This window comes from Trifolium pratense, linkage group LG7 (genome assembly GCF_020283565.1).
Source record: "Trifolium pratense cultivar HEN17-A07 linkage group LG7, ARS_RC_1.1, whole genome shotgun sequence".
NCBI lineage: Eukaryota > Viridiplantae > Streptophyta > Magnoliopsida > Fabales > Fabaceae > Trifolium > Trifolium pratense.
The window spans coordinates 25,285,733-25,301,813 of NC_060065.1; the positions used below are offsets into that span (position 1 = coordinate 25,285,733).

Here is a 16,081-nt window from a genome sequence, read left to right on the forward strand (position 1 = left end):
CTATTCTCCTCTTATCATTGTTTTCCATTTGGATATATTAGTAACATGTTGACTACATTGGTATAACATATCTTTTTCGCCATATGTCCAACATGCAAAAATGTTATCTCACATGTATAACCCATTAATTCTATATAAATATCACCCCATTGTATGCAACATTCATCGCATCATACACATCTCCCATACAAGTCCTTCTTATTCCTCTTTAGTATGGCTAATTCAGGTTAGTGACCATATTAATTTGTTCAATTGCATATATGCTATATGGCTTTTAGTTTGCTACTTTTGGTTATCCTCTTCCAATCTTTTATTATTTGTAGGTATGTATGTTAGAAAGACTAGGATCTCTGAAATTACCGGTGGGAAGATTGACTTCCAAATGAAAGTAAGGGTGATTAACCTATGGTCTACACCAGATCGTTCCAATCCCAACGAACAAGGAGCCCTTCACATGATTTTCCTAGATAAAGATGTATGTTAATCCATTATTTTAATAAGTGATAATAATATTGTTGTTGTTGATTGGTGTTTTAATTATAAATTGTTTTTTTTTCTTTTGTGCATCTTTCCCTGATATGAAGTGTGGAAAGATATATGCATCTGTACGAAAGGACTTGCTCTCACAATTCAAAGATGATATTGAGGATGGTGCTGCTTATGTTGTGGAGAGGTTTATGGTCGGCAAGAATGATACTTCTTTCAAGAGTACCTCTCACAAGCACAAGCTCAATTTCATGCGTGGGACTAAAATGATCAAAGTAAAGGCTACTGATATTCCCGCAAACCACTTCGATTTTATGCCTTTTACAGAAATTTTGGCCTCTACTAAAGAGGATCAGTTTCTTGGTATGTTGTGTTTGATTTTTATGTTCTTGGTTTATATTTGGACTTGATTATCGCTTGCAATGTTAACTGTAATTTTTCATATGGCTATAGATGTCATTGGTCATGTAGTTGAAAAAAATACTTTGAAAGAAACCCAAAAAAATGGCAAGATCAGTAAGTTAATGGATGCAACCATTGAAGATCTGGAGTAAGTTTCAATCTCTATAACTATATCCATTTTACATACCTATTAACTTACTAATGACCTGTTAAATTTGAATAGGGGTAACAGGATACATTGTACCTTGTGGGATGATTATGCTGTAAAAATGCAACAATTTCTTGATGGTCATGATCCATCACTTCCTGTCATAATTATACTTCAGCTTTGTAAGCTCAAGAAGTATCTTGGTATGTAAATAATTGTGATTTTTATTTACCCTAATGTGACATATATAAGATTCCTACTCATTACATGTTGTCTATTAGGTGTTATGGGGGTATCCAATTCTTTCTATGGAACAAAGTTATTCTTAAATGCTGAGATGCCTGATGTGGCTAGCTATATAGAGAGGTTGTTGTAGTGTGTTCACTTACTTTGAATTTTTGTGGATATTTTAATTTTGTTGGCCAAGTATATGTGTTCATTGAAATTGTGATTGTTACTTGATATAGAATGAATGCTGCAAATGTAGAGCTGACTCAGGGTGTTAGTCAGATGTCTGGACCCCCTGTCATAAGTGTCGCCGATGATTTGCTGCAGACACCTAGAATGACAATTGAGGATCTAATTGAATCCACTCAGGTTAATTGTCGGATATGAATATACAATAACGTCTTTATGTTCTTTCTACTATTGAATATGTGATTCTTTTGCTAATTTGCTAATCCATCATTGCACTTATTAACATAGAAATGCTGTGGTTCCGTGTTGGCATGGGGTTGTGAGTTCGATATGGATGCTGGTTGGTTTTACCAGGCCTGTACTAAATGTTCTTCTAGGATCAATTTTGTTTCAGGACAACTGTATTGTGATAAGTGCAAAATGCCACGTACCGCCGTACCTAGGTATGAAATTTGCATTCGATACTCACTTATATAGTCTTATAGTTGACATTGCTCTTATGTGATGCAGGTACAAGGTTCATCTCCAAGTTATTGACGATACAGGATCCATAACTTTTGTCATGTTCGATCGTGTTGTTTTCCAAGTGGTGGGATTGACAGCACAGGATTTGTTGGATTCTATGAACAATGTAGTTTTAAATTATTCATTGGTTCTACATTTTACATGCTGCTTTTCATCTTTTTTTGATGCGGATGAGTTACTTTGGTGTTTGTATGTGTAGGATGCTAGCTCTCATCCTTATCCTCCACAGCTTGACATGTTTGTCAACAAATGGATGTTGTTCAAAGTTGAAGTAAGTGATGCCAATTTGTATCGTAATTGGCGTGGTTACAACGTGAAAAAAGTTACCTCTGATGAGAATGTTATTAATCAGTTCACTGCCATCCATGGAATAACGGTAGTGTTTTATCGTCTGCAATTTTCATTACCTTAAGTTTGATCCACTACTTAACAAACTATTTATCATGGTTTCATTGCAGTTGAATGGTGATGCCAATGACACTGATTTTGAGTACCCTGAATGTGATTTGGGAGACGACACTCCATCTGTTAGTTTTGACTTTTTTGCCTTTATTTGGATTGTTACTCTTTTATATTGCTTTATTGTTTACTTATTTTATAATGTTGTTTGTAGCTTGTGGTTGATGGAGTTGAATCAAGTAATAAACCAGATGCTATGGTTTCAAAATCTGGTCAAACACCTACAAGTAAGTTGTCTGATAAGAAGGAGGCTGATATTGGAGTTACTAATGTCTCTGCTGCTGGAAAATCAAAAGCCAAACGGATTATTGATCTTGGTGATGATGATGATGTGGTTCTCTCTGATACTCTTGATCTATTTGCCAACAAATCAACCGGAAATGTCAAAAGGATTATCCATCTTGGTGGAGATGGCGTGGCTTTTCCTAATGAGCTTAATCCATCCACTAGCAAATCAAATGTAGCAACTACTACTCATCTTGCTGAAAATCCTCTTGTGACTACCAAAGAAACCAAGCTAGCATGTGTCAAGATTGAGGGATCCAAGTGATTGTCTTCCTGATCGTGCTTCTTTCTTAATAGTGTTTCCTTTATTTGTAATAAGTGTGTTTGTACTTTGTTTCTTTCTTGGATTTGGCTTTTTATAATGAGTATGTTTCTCCATATTGTATCTTTATCAGTATAACTTTGTACTATTTCATGTTTCATGAATGGTGTGTTATGTATCCTTTCCTATAATGTACTAAATAAATGCATTTGTTAGTAAGAATTGTTCCAATCTTTGTTATTGGATTCTATGGTTAATTTAACTATTATGGTTAAAATCTATCACCTAATTAACCATTGTATAACATCGCTGCACATGGGTCGTTGACTTTTATGCTATTATAGCTATGATCAATATCTATTGGCCAATTGGTACTCTAACATGTGAACAAAAAACTAAAGTCAACATGTAGTTGGATATAAGGATAGAACGTGCATTCCATTACTAGCATTGTTATACTTGGCTACTACTTGCATATACTCCTTTTATATTTGTGCAAACTTACAATTAGTTACTACTTACATAGGTTCCTCTCACATTTGTCTAGACTAAGGCCATTATATGATATCCATCAATGATTAAACGATTTAGGTCTTCTCAAGATATGAATTTCCAGGACACATGTGGATGTAGTGGTATTATATACTTACTTCTATATACTTATGCATTGATTATTGTATGTTCATTAGTTCTAATGATTACCTTTAATTATAATTTATCATGTCAATGCATGTTTTAGATCTGAATGCTTCCATTCAATGTACACTTCATGGTGAACAAGTGATTTGTCAATCTAATACTGAACAAGTTGATATACCTTCTAATACAGGTATTGTTTTATGATCTCTTCACTATAACTACACTATGATTCACATAATACACTCCAATTAGTGATTATCTGTTGTACAACTAATTTACTATGTATGAGCATGCTTTTCCCCTTTGAGAAATAGCAAAGATGTATGACGATATTATAATGTCTTTCATATAACTATTACATTTGTCTTTTGTTTGTAGACATTGATGTATGCATGAGCTCTTCTAATTGCCTTCCTAATATGATATGTCCAACTAATTATGAGGAATTTGATGTGCCCTCTAATAATCCAGGTGTTGATTTGTTGAATTTTTTTTTTTGCCATTTATAACATATACTGTATATCCTCTTACCCAAATTAGTTCTCTCAACTATACATATGCAGAGATTGGTAATCCTTCTTATTTCAACATTGGTTGGCCTAATTGCATATGTCCGGATTGCGGCGCAGTAATGTGGTACCAGGAACGTGTCAAGATTAGCTCCAGGGCTAATCCCAAGTTTTCACTGTGCTGTAGTCAAGGGGATGTAGTGCTTCCACCATACAGGCGGTTACCACAGTTATTGCATGATCTGTATCATGGTTGTGATAGTAGAAGCAAATTCTTCCTCGACAATATTAGGTCTTTTAATAGTATGTTTGCTTTTACATCTATTGGTGGTAAGATCGATACACATGCTAACGATGGAAACGCACCGCCTACCTTTATTCTAAATGGTGAAAATTATCACTTGATTGGAAGTTTACTTCCATTGCCAGATAAGCCCCCTAAATTCGCGCAGTTGTACATATATGATACCATTAATGAGATATCAAATAGAATGGCAGCTGTTGGGTAATTAACCTCTATCATTGAATTTTTCCTGTATTGTTTTAATGTATCTTACATCTCATATATTTGTTTTGTTTTATAGTATGGCTGATGATTCAAATGCATTCAAGTCGTCCATAGTGAGAGACATACGGCAGGCATTAGATGATTGTGACAATCCTTACGTTCGCGTGTATACCATGATACGGGACACAGTGCATTTTCAAGAGACTCCATCCGTGAGGTTGCGAATTTTGGGTAAGCGAGGTCGTGACGGTAGGAGGTATAATCTTCCATCTGCTTCCGAGGTTGCTGCTTTGATTGTAGGTGACTTTGATGCAGCTGATTTCGATAGAGATGTTGTAGTACAGACTCAATCTGGTCTTTTACGACGCATATCAACATTTGAACCATCTTACTGGCCCTTGCAGTATCCTTTGTTGTTTCCTCGAGGAGAAGATGGATATAGCAGAAACATTGAGTTCAGGGACAACCCAAACAAGTCAAGAAGGAAAAGGCAGTTTATTACTCAATTGGAGTGGGTTGGATATACCATTCAGCAGAGGCATAGGGATGTATCGACCATTGTTTTTGCACGTAGATTGTTCCATCAGTTTTTGGTCGATTCCTTTAGTACAATAGAGTCTGATCGGTTGCGGTATATGAGGGATCATCAGAAAGATTTAAGGGCTGCTATGTACAAGGGATTAACTGAAGCTATTGTCAGTGGTGATTGTGTTGCGAACGCAACAGGAAAGCGCATAGTTTTACCTGCGAATTTTGTTGGCGGTGCAAGGTATATGATACAGAATTATCAAGATGCAATGACCATTTGTTCTTGGGCTGGATATCCTGATATATTCATCACTTTCACTTGCAATCATAAGTGGCCAGAGATCGTTGAATTTCTGAAAACGCATAACCTTAAACCATCGGATCGTCCAGACTTGATAAGTCGATTGTTCAAGCTCAAACTGGATCAACTTATGAGAGATATTAAGGAAGGAAGTATTTTTGGCAAGGTTAAGGCAGGTTAGTTTTCTGGTACTAAATAGTTTGCTTAGAATTATTTTTGATATATCATCGTTTTCTAATGATATATTTATTTATGTGTTCCAGTGATTTACACAATTGAGTTCCAAAAACGTGGCCTGCCACATGCTCATATTTTATTATTCTTTGACCAAGCACATAGAATAGTTCATCCAGATAATATTGACAAGATCATATCTGCTGAGATTCCGGATATGCACCGAGAGCCAGAATTGTTTAGCATTGTATCTGGACTAATGATTCATGGTCCATGTGGAGAACAAAATAAAAAGTCTCCATGCATGCCGCATGGTAGGTGTTCCAAATATTTTCCTAAAAAATTTACCAGTCATACCATTATAGATGCCGATGGTTATCCTGTATATCGAAGGAGGGATAATGGTGTGTATATTAAAAAAGGTGAACATTTTGCTGACAATAGGTTTGTCGTTCCATATAATAAAGATCTATTACTAAAATATAACGCTCATATCAATGTTGAATGGTGCAACCAGTCTCGGTCTATAAAATATCTTTTTAAATATATCAACAAAGGACACGATCGCATTACAGCTGGATTTTACAATGGTCCTGACACCGGTTCTAATGGTGGAGTTGTGGATGAGATAAAGACATATTACGATTGTCGGTATCTATCTGCATGTGAAGCTGTTTGGAGAATTTTTGTGTTTGACATTAATTATAGGGAACCATCTGTTGAGCGATTGACTTTTCACCTTGAGGATGAGCAGTCTGTGATTTTCCCCGATGATGCTTGCATTGAGGATATCGTCAACAAACCTTATGCTAAATGTAGTAAGTTTATAGCCTGGATGGAGGCCAACAGAAAATATCCGGAAGCACGGCAACTAACTTATAATGAATTTCCTACTAAATTTGTATGGAATAAGGATGAACGTCGATGGACGCCGCGAAAGAGGGGATTTTCCATCGGACGACTCCATTTTGCTCCGCCTGGGTCTGGCCAGAGATTTTATTTGAGGACTATTTTGAATTATATCAAGGGTCCGACATCTTTCGCTGATATTAGAACCGTTAACAATGTCACTTATGACAATTACAAAGACGCATGTTCTGCATTGGGCCTTATGAATGACGATGCCGAGTTTGTTCGAGCAATCAAAGAAGCCAGTTTCTGGGGTACTGGTGCTTATTTGCGTCGATTGTTTGTGGCTTTGCTTCTTTCAGATCAACTGCAGCATCCAAATTCTGTTTGGAATAGCACGTGGGAGTATTTAAGTGATGATATCCAGCGTATCCAACGACGTATTCTCCAACTGCCGGGTAAGTTGTGTGTCAGAATTGGTTATATTTAAGTTGTTAAGTATTTAGCATTTACGTTCACTGTCGTTTGTTCAGTTTTATATCTGATATATATATATTTATTTATTTTTCACAGATTTAGTGTTGACGTGCGATCAGTTGAAGAGTTATGCTTTAGCTGCGATTGAATCTGCATTGCAAAGTAACGGCAAAGGTTTGAAAGATTATCCTGATATGCCTCTGCCAGATGATGGATTGGTTCCGGATAGAGGGAATAGATTGATCTACGATGAATTAAATTACGATCACATCGCATTAGCTGATGAGCATCGTAAATTAATGTCAACCATGACAGTTGAGCAGCGACAAATATATGATAAGATCATGACAAGGGTTAACGAAGATAAGCCGGGATTTTTTTTCCTGTATGGTTATGGTGGTACGGGTAAAACGTATATTTGGAGGGCTTTGTCAGCAGCATTAAGATCGCGAGGTGAGATTGTTCTCACTGTGGCGTCCAGTGGGATAGCTTCCTTGCTAATTCCTGGAGGGAGGACTGCTCATTCGCGATTTGCCATCCCACTAAATATTGATGAATATTCCACATGTCAAATAGGCCCAACTGATCATCTCGCTGAATTGATTCGCCATGCGAAATTGATCATATGGGATGAGGCGCCTATGATGCATCGACATTGTTTTGAGGCGGTCGATCGTACTTTGGCGGATATAATGCAAGAGAAACGATTTCCATTTGGAGGGAAGGTTGTGGTGTTGGGTGGAGATTTCCGCCAAATACTTCCAGTTATACCTAAGGGAACGAGGCATGAGATTGTTCACTCCGCGATAAATTCTTCTCATCTCTGGTCTTATTGTGAAGTTTTGACGCTGACAACTAATATGAGACTTCTGTCGGGGTGTTCCGATTCCGACATTGACAAAAGAAGGGTTTTTTCGGAATGGATATTGGGAGTTGGTGACGGAAGTGTTGGGCATGCAGACGATGAGTATATTGCAGTCCAAGTTCCACAAGATTTGTTGATTGATGGTGGTGCTGATCCTCTTGCATCTATTGTTGAAAGCACATACCCGGATCTGATTAGAAATATGAATGATACCTCATTTTTCCGTCAAAGGGCGGTTCTAGCTCCAACGAATTCAGTTGTTAGTAGTATAAATGAATACATTCTAGATTTAATACCAGGCGAGGAAAAAGTATATCTCAGTTATGATTCTCCGTGTAACCAGAATTCATTTGTTGATGCCCCTGATAATGTACATACTCCTGAGTTCTTGAATACTATTGTTTCTTCCGGCATTCCAAATCATAAAGTAAGACTCAAAATTGGTGTCCCAATTATGCTCATGAGAAATATGGACCAATCATCCGGGATGTGCAATGGCACGAGGTTAATGGTCACAAAAATGGGAACATATGTTATTGAGGGACTAATTATATCGGGTAGTCATATCGGTGAAAGAGTGTTCATTCCGAGATTGTCATTGATTCCTTCAGATAAAAGGCTTCCTTTTAGATTTCAACGCCGACAATTTCCAATCAATGTTTGTTTCGCCATGACAATTAACAAAAGTCAAGGTCAGTCACTTGATCATGTTGGGGTTTATCTTTCTCAGCCAATCTTTTCTCATGGTCAATTGTATGTCGCTTTGTCTAGGGTAACTTCGGATAGGGGTTTGAAGGTGTTAGTGGCTAATCAATCAGGTGAAAATCCAGATTTGGCTCGAAATGTGGTTTACAAGGAGGTGTTTCGAAATATATAATGTTAATTATATTTTCTGTACCAGATTAATGTTCTTAATTTACTTTTCGTATATTTTATTTAATAAACGTTATAATTATTTGTTTACATCATCAAGCGTGATCCTTTTTTTTTAATATATCGTTGTGTCTTCGCTCAATTATCGGTTCTAATTACTATAATTTTTGCTATCGTCAACATTAATCATTATTCAATAAATACTACAAATATTCATTTATCATATGCCGAGTGATCTATTATTTCTTTACGTGTCGTTGGCTCATCGGTTAATTATCGGTTCTAATTGGTGTAATTTTGTTATATCCAAAATATTTTGTCCAACGAATATATTTTCTATTTTTATGCTTTCAATTCCATACAAACCTATCACCTCCTACAGGTATACTTTACGGCTACCTCCATTGTGCAGTTTTAGTTTCCCAAAGAAAAGAACCAGTTCCAACGCTCTGTAATCATTACAATGGGTGTGAATTCATTGAACCCGTGTAAAATTGATCCTTGCTATTCCATCACACCTACCAATGCTATATTACATTATTTTCCCATACTCTTCCACACCAATCGCCGATTCCATCTCTTTCTCTCTATCCATTCAGTAACCCTTTCATCATCGTCCAAATCATGTCCAACCTACCAGATATTGCTCAGGCGTTCGCCACCTACGTGGCTGGTGTGTGCGATGGTGGCGGTGAGAGTAGCATGGGTGCTTCCCAACACTCGGATCGAAGTACTTTTGAAGGTATACAATATACTTTCCTTTCTTAATGATTCTTAATTTTTTGATGGTCCGTGGTTTCCATTTTGCTTATTATTATCATTCTATTGTAGGTTTCATGATTTGTAACTATACAAAACGATTTCATTCGTATGAATATTATCCTATCTTGCATGTGCTTGTGCTGATTCGTGGTTCTGCTGGTCAATCATGTTGCATGTGTTTATTAACATCATTTGCGTCCTATTATCTTTTGAATGTTTCTTCTACAAATTAATGTTTATTTTATGTTCAATTGGTTTGTATTCATTCATTTTGTTCATTCAAATCCTGTTCAGTGTATTATATTAATGTCATTCTGTTTATTTTACAATTAACTTGATTATCCTTATCAACTATTTGGATTCATGATTGGTGTCTCTTTAAATCTTTGTTCTCTAAATTTTCCTAATACATGAGATGTGTTCATATATTTTAGACTTTGGGAAAGTAAGATCCAAATTTCTCCAGTTCATGAGATGTGTTCATAGATTTTAGACTGTGAGAACGTGATCACTGTCCACTTATACATGTTAACGTTTAAGACTATGTATGATATCCTCTATTGAATGTTTGGTCTGTGACCAATTTGATGTTCATTTTATGTCCTTTTGATTTGCATTCATTCATTTTCCATTTAAATTCTGTTCAAGTTATTGTCTTAATAACCACATGATTATTTGATCCTTGATTTTATTATCCTTATAAACGATTTGGGTTATATCTTTGACCATTTGTTGGAGGAAAGTTTTAATGGGTGGATAGAGTGTTTAAGTATTTGAGAGAGGATATAACACTTACATATTGTGTTTCAAAGAATTTGCATTTGGCTGTTTCTTATAGATAACTATTGTATATTGTGCAGCTATGACGCACCGGTATGATAAGCTTCATGTTGATGTAAGGTCTAATGCTATGTTGACCAAAACATGCTATATGGAGTATGATCCAATGAATGTGAGTGTGTTATCTTTTATCTTTATTGTTGTTTTGTTATTTAGTCTTTCTTAATTTGTTGTTGTGTTCAATGTGTAGAGGCGAGGAGTATTACCAGGGATTTATGCGCGCTGTATTGGATCTGTGATTGGCAACACTGTGATTTTGCAGGACACTAACCTCAACCAAATCCAGGTTGTTGTTGAAAGGGATAAGTTGGGAGTCTATTTAACTCATGGCTGGTCTCGCTTGCGAGATTTCTATAAGATTGATGCTGGTGCTTGGGTTGTTCTTACATTCGTTAATCCTTTCCTTTTCCATATCAAGCTTATAAATATTACTGGAGTCCCCATCACTTGCCCTCTCGCTAATCCTCCTTATAAGCTCATGTTAGAAGAAGGTTTCCAGACAGGTACTTGGGATGCACCCATACCTTTCTTCGTAATGCCAACTGTCTACACACATAGGCTTGAAAAAACACTAACTGCTGCTGATGTCACAAGTGGGAATCTGGTATGTATTTATTTGGATACTAATTTGTTTGGTATATTCTCCTTGACATGTATGTGTATGTTGGTTTTGGGTTATACATTTATTTGCTTAAGTTCATGTAAATGGCAAAGTTGAATGCTTCCTTGAATGCCATGTGCTGTCTTGATTTTATGTTCTAAATAGGTTGAACATGTATGATTTCATTTGCTTTTTTTGTTTGACATGTTGTTAATTTGTTATGTATATGAACTAATTGTTTACTAATTGTTCCATAGACACTTTTCTGGGGTGGCTTTTGCAAAGATGCACTTCCTCATGAGCAGACTAAACTGACATTGATTGACTGGATTGGGAACACTTGGAAGGAGTGCGATCTTCTATTTGATGATTCTACAAAGACCACTTGCAAAATTGCTGGACAGTGGAATAGCATATGTAAGATCCATCATCTTGCTGACGGTGTGGTCGTCAAATTTGGTGTCACCCAGGCTTCCAACAACAAGGTCATATACTTTAAGCTCGCTCCTTTCATTGGCGTCCGAACAACCCTACATGCTCCTTCCAAATCTGGTGACAGAAAGTTCATCCATCAAACTCAGCATTATTTTATGCTTTAGGGTCCCCATTGTCTGACTTTGGATCATATTTTCTTGGTTTTTATGTATTTTGTGGTGTAATGACATTATAACCATCTTGATCTACATCCTTATAGCTTTTGTGGTGTATTGTTTTGTACTCACCTTGAATATTGTTGTAGTTTGGATTTGAATGGTTCCCCTGAATATTTGCTTTTTATAATATCAATCTATTTATAAATATAGCTGTTCTTTCTATATATATACAATGTGTTTGTAAGGGTTAGTGGGAGGAATTGATGATGTAGCATTTATCATGTTATTAGATATCATTGTCAATGTTCATAGACAAGTTATATTGAGTTAGACATTGAAGTTGGATTAGTTGCTGATATAGTATAATTCTTGGTATCAGTGATGATTTCTTGGTTTGGAGAAAGCAATCCATTAAAGAATAGCAACTCATGTTATCATGTCATTCTTTAACTCTTTCATTAATCTACAATCTTCATATATTCATCTTATAGGACACGAGTATTATATTATTGATTAAGCTAACTTTGTCATTAAAATAAATTTCATTTACAATCAACTTACCTATATTGCCATCCAATGGAAAGGCTTTAATAGACTTTGCATCGTCATAGTGATTCATCCTATGTTGACCCTATAAAAATAGCTATCATTGATTCATTTGCTATTTCCCAATAAACATGTATTTGATTCCTTGCACTACAAGTAACCATAAGTCAAATGTTTGTTCTAATCAATTTATATAAATTACCACCCAATAATAAGACTTGGGAAGACTTTGTATCATCATGGTGATTCCCCCTACATTTACCCTATAACAATAGTACTCATATACCTAATTAGCTTTTTCCCTGCAATAGTAGATACTGTTCAAAACACTAAAGATGCATGTTGTAATCATAACATGGTGTAACTATTTAGGAATGGACAACTAGGAATTCAACCTCTATTCATCTACTTTTTGCCTCTCTTCTCATGTCTAATATATCCAACCTTATGCGAGCTATTGGGACGCCAAGCTCTCATAACAATTTGGTTCAGAGTGGTACTCTTCACATCAATGCACTAGATGATGGCCATGGTTCTACAGAAGGTTTTTGAACTAATACCCTCTTATATGTATATTCTTTTGATCATCATAATGGATGTAATTGATTACAAGATCATGGCACTCAAAAACTTAACTATATTCCATAACTTTAATTGCAGTCTATAGTCACAGTAGCAATACACTTCATGGTAATGCTTCTCAACTTATTTTGGGTAATGATGGTGTCTCCCAACCATCTGATACTCCTGGTGGTTCTTCACAAGGTTCTATTCCAATCGTTCTCCATTGTATTTGTTTGTATTGATTTGTTGGTTGATTGTTACTATTAGACTCCCTTAGTATTGTCTTTAACTCACATATGCAGCACTTAGCTCCATCCATATTGATGTGTTTTGTTCTTCTTTTTACCTAAGACTCAATTACTTTTTATACTTGGCTTAATTAGTAGGCATTGTGTCATTTTTTATGTTGTGAGTGTCCAGCGTATTCATTTGATAAACACCTATTGTATCAATTGATTTCATCTTTCTTCTCCTAGAAACTATGAATGAATAAGTTCTATAATAATATGTTTAAGAGTGTGTGTTAGAATTGGAACAGAATAGTGGGTATTTAATTGATTGTGTTATGATTATTGTTTGAATGAATAAGTTCTATAATAATATGTTTAAGAGTGTGTGTTAGAATTTGAATAGAATAGTGGGTATTTAATTGATTGTGTTATGATCATTGTTTGAATGTTTTTTCCCTTTGTGGGATGATTAAGTGCATAATCCCTAATAGATAGATGTTGTATTTCTTTATATATTCCCGCAATAAATGGTTTGGATTTCTTTTATTATTAAACATAAATCTTTTAATCTGTATAGATGCTGACCATGACTCTGATAAGCTACATCCTGATATTCGTCCTTACGCAATGATGACACGAACTGGGTACATGGAGTTTGATCCCATGAAGGTAAGTGATGATCATCAGCTTGCACGTTCCACACTTTATGGTTTATATTTTCTTGATATCATATTTGTTATGTAGGATCGAGGGAAACTACCAGGAATATATGCACGCTGTATTGGTCAATATATGGGTAATAGCGTTATCTTGCGAGATATTAATAAGAACGAGATTGAGGTCGCTGTGCAAAAAAAATCTTCTTCTAAAATTTATTTCACACACGGTTGGTCTCGATTAAGAGGTTTTTATAACATTCATTCAGGCGCTTGGCTTACTTTATTGTTCGTTAGTCCTTTAGTATTTCACATCAAAATTCGATATATTTTTGGCATGGAAATTACTTATCCCAATAGGACTCCTCCATATAGACTAATGTTAGGTAAAGGTTTTCAAGAGTCATCTTCAACTGGACCAATTCCATTTTTTGTACTCCCAAGTGTTTTTTCTCACATGCTTGAGAAGACTTTGACTGTTTCCGATGTTGAAACTGGAAATTTGGTATGTGTACTGTCTTAATCTATAATAACAATTATACCCAATGATTATCACTAACATTTGATGTAATTGTCCAACAGACTCTCTTTTGGAAAGGTTTCTGCGAGGTTGCATTACCATCTGAAGATACTCGACTCACATTTATTGATTGGGTAGGCAATACATGGGATCAATGTGATTATAAGTTTCAGGACGCGACTCATACAACCTGCAAAATATCAGGTCAATGGCACGATATTTGCAAGGTTCATCGGTTGTCTAAGGGCATGATTATCAAGCTTGGTGTCACAGATGCAGCAAATAATAGAATCGTGTACTTTAAACTATCTCCCTATCTTGGTGTTCGAACAACCATATATGCTCCAACAACATCCAATACTTACAAGAGAATCTATCAAAGCCAACACTTTTATATGCTTTAGCGTTATATTTCCTTTGATTCTGCTTTTGTGTTATTCTGTTTCATTTTAATTTTAATTTTCGAATGGATTGGATTCTTATGTTTCTTTTTAGCCAAGTTTTTTAATTACAAAGTTTATATCTTTTGGTTATATCGTAGTATATGTACTTATTAATCAAGAAATTGCATCAAACTATGTTCCTTATCAGTTAAACATTTTCATTTGTTTAGTTGAGTATTTATGAGGGGTGGTTAATCTGGTGTGTTAATGATAATTGGAGGACATGTTGGTCATTTTATCGTAAAGAGAAATTGATAGGCCAATCACTCAAAGGACATTGACTCCACTGTCCCCTCTTAACCCTCACACCTATTCCCTTCCAATATATTCTATTCATCTGTTTTTTTTTCTAGATCTTGCATTCCACAACTTCTTGCCATTTTTTCCATCCAACTTAATCAACCAAACCATGTCTAACATATCAGATATCGTGCAATCTGTTGAGTCTCTTGGATCTGCTGATGTTTGCAAGGGTGTTGCAATTGGTGTTGCCTCCTTCCCAGAATATGTGCCTCATGTCTGTTCTTCACAAGGTTTTGCATTTACTACTCTCTTTTTATGTGCATTTCCTGTGTATTGTTTTCAAATTAATAGGCTAAATTAATTGGCTGTATATATTGATTACATTGAACCAATATTTTAATTGCTCTCAACTAGATTATATCATACCATATCCCCTTATATTATGCTATTTCAATTGGTTTAGATGTTGCTGGTTCATCCATGGATAGGGAGAGTGTTTATGCAGGTGTAGGAAAGAAAAGAGCCAGAAAAGTTGTTGCAGAGAATGATGCATCTAAAATTAATCAAATAAAACATATTCCTCAATTTATGCAGCCCTATATTGAATCTATTATTGATGTCAAGAGTGATGGTAATTGCGGTTATCGCGTGATTGCATTAGCTGATAGGAACAATGAAGATGATTACGAACTCATTAAGGAGAGGATGCTTGATGAGATTCGACTCCATAAGCATGATTATTTGAAAATATATGGCTGTGAGAATCGTTTAGCTTACATCACAGATGCACTTTTGCCATCAAAAAGAAAGTCTAGGAAACACGGTGTCGCATTGATCGACAAATGGTTAACGTTTCCGGATATGGGACACATTATATCTTCCATTTTGGGCAGAGTTGTCGTTAAGTTGACAAACCAAGGAGCATCTGAGACATTTTTTCCATTACGCGGTGTTCCATCATCCGATCCTTTATCACTGGTTATTTGTGTTGTGGCTATTCCTGGACATTATGTCTACGTTAGATTGAAGAATGGTTGTCCAATACCTCCAACCTGTGTTCAATGGAAACAACATTGTTCACGAGAAGCTATTATTTGGGAGTCATTTTTTGCTATTCAACAAGCCAATTATGTTAAGCTAATGAAAGAACAGATTGTCCACAACAAAAAGGGTACCCGTGTTGGTTCAAGTTTTTGTGATCCAATTGATTTATGATTTGTTTTGTTGTTTTCTGATACCCCTCTTTGATAATTTCCGTGTCAAATTGAGATATGAATTTGTACTACGTTCATGTCGTTTTAATTGCGACATTATACTATTTTAATTGCTACATGAATGATGTCCCCTTTGATAATTTCCGCATGTTTATGACTAAC

At 35.6% G+C, this 16,081-nt stretch overlaps 3 protein-coding genes across 3 annotated transcripts; all 3 read left to right on the plus strand.

Annotated features, from left to right (window-relative positions):
• The first annotated feature begins 213 nt into the window (after positions 1 to 213).
• Positions 214 to 2,987, plus strand: LOC123896123 (replication protein A 70 kDa DNA-binding subunit B-like). Its single transcript, XM_045946555.1, has 12 exons — positions 214 to 226; positions 324 to 475; positions 585 to 849; positions 940 to 1,036; positions 1,112 to 1,239; positions 1,318 to 1,402; positions 1,504 to 1,633; positions 1,742 to 1,854; positions 1,964 to 2,084; positions 2,178 to 2,354; positions 2,437 to 2,505; positions 2,592 to 2,987. The coding sequence occupies exons 1-12, from the start codon at positions 214 to 216 to the stop codon at positions 2,985 to 2,987; spliced, it is 1,746 nt and encodes a 581-aa protein (XP_045802511.1).
• Positions 2,988 to 3,558: 571 nt separating this feature from the next.
• On the plus strand, positions 3,559 to 8,711 carry LOC123896124. Its single transcript, XM_045946556.1, has 7 exons — positions 3,559 to 3,619; positions 3,724 to 3,813; positions 4,002 to 4,094; positions 4,187 to 4,637; positions 4,717 to 5,645; positions 5,733 to 6,950; positions 7,066 to 8,711. The coding sequence occupies exons 1-7, from the start codon at positions 3,559 to 3,561 to the stop codon at positions 8,709 to 8,711; spliced, it is 4,488 nt and encodes a 1,495-aa protein (XP_045802512.1).
• A 620-nt stretch (positions 8,712 to 9,331) lies between these two features.
• Positions 9,332 to 11,636, plus strand: LOC123896125. Its single transcript, XM_045946557.1, has 4 exons — positions 9,332 to 9,449; positions 10,330 to 10,421; positions 10,500 to 10,913; positions 11,168 to 11,636. Exons 1-4 carry the CDS (start codon positions 9,332 to 9,334, stop codon positions 11,507 to 11,509), a joined length of 966 nt encoding a protein of 321 aa, XP_045802513.1. The 3' UTR covers positions 11,510 to 11,636.
• The last annotated feature ends 4,445 nt before the right edge of the window (positions 11,637 to 16,081 follow it).

Bases quoted from the DNA above. Each gene is read 5' to 3' on its own strand.
- LOC123896125 (XM_045946557.1), top strand. From the start codon at position 9,332: ATGTCCAACCTACCAGATATTGCTCAGGCGTTCGCCACCTACGTGGCT. The intron at 9,450-10,329 runs GTATACAATATA...TATATTGTGCAG, and splicing joins GGATCGAAGTACTTTTGAAG to CTATGACGCACCGGTATGAT. The intron at 10,914-11,167 runs GTATGTATTTAT...ATTGTTCCATAG, and splicing joins ATGTCACAAGTGGGAATCTG to ACACTTTTCTGGGGTGGCTT.
- LOC123896123 (XM_045946555.1), top strand. The intron at 1,037-1,111 runs GTAAGTTTCAAT...AAATTTGAATAG, and splicing joins GCAACCATTGAAGATCTGGA to GGGTAACAGGATACATTGTA. The intron at 1,634-1,741 runs GTTAATTGTCGG...TTATTAACATAG, and splicing joins ATCTAATTGAATCCACTCAG to AAATGCTGTGGTTCCGTGTT.
- LOC123896124 (XM_045946556.1), top strand. From the start codon at position 3,559: ATGATTAAACGATTTAGGTCTTCTCAAGATATGAATTTCCAGGACACA. The intron at 3,620-3,723 runs GTATTATATACT...TGCATGTTTTAG, and splicing joins GGACACATGTGGATGTAGTG to ATCTGAATGCTTCCATTCAA. The intron at 5,646-5,732 runs GTTAGTTTTCTG...TATGTGTTCCAG, and splicing joins TTTTGGCAAGGTTAAGGCAG to TGATTTACACAATTGAGTTC.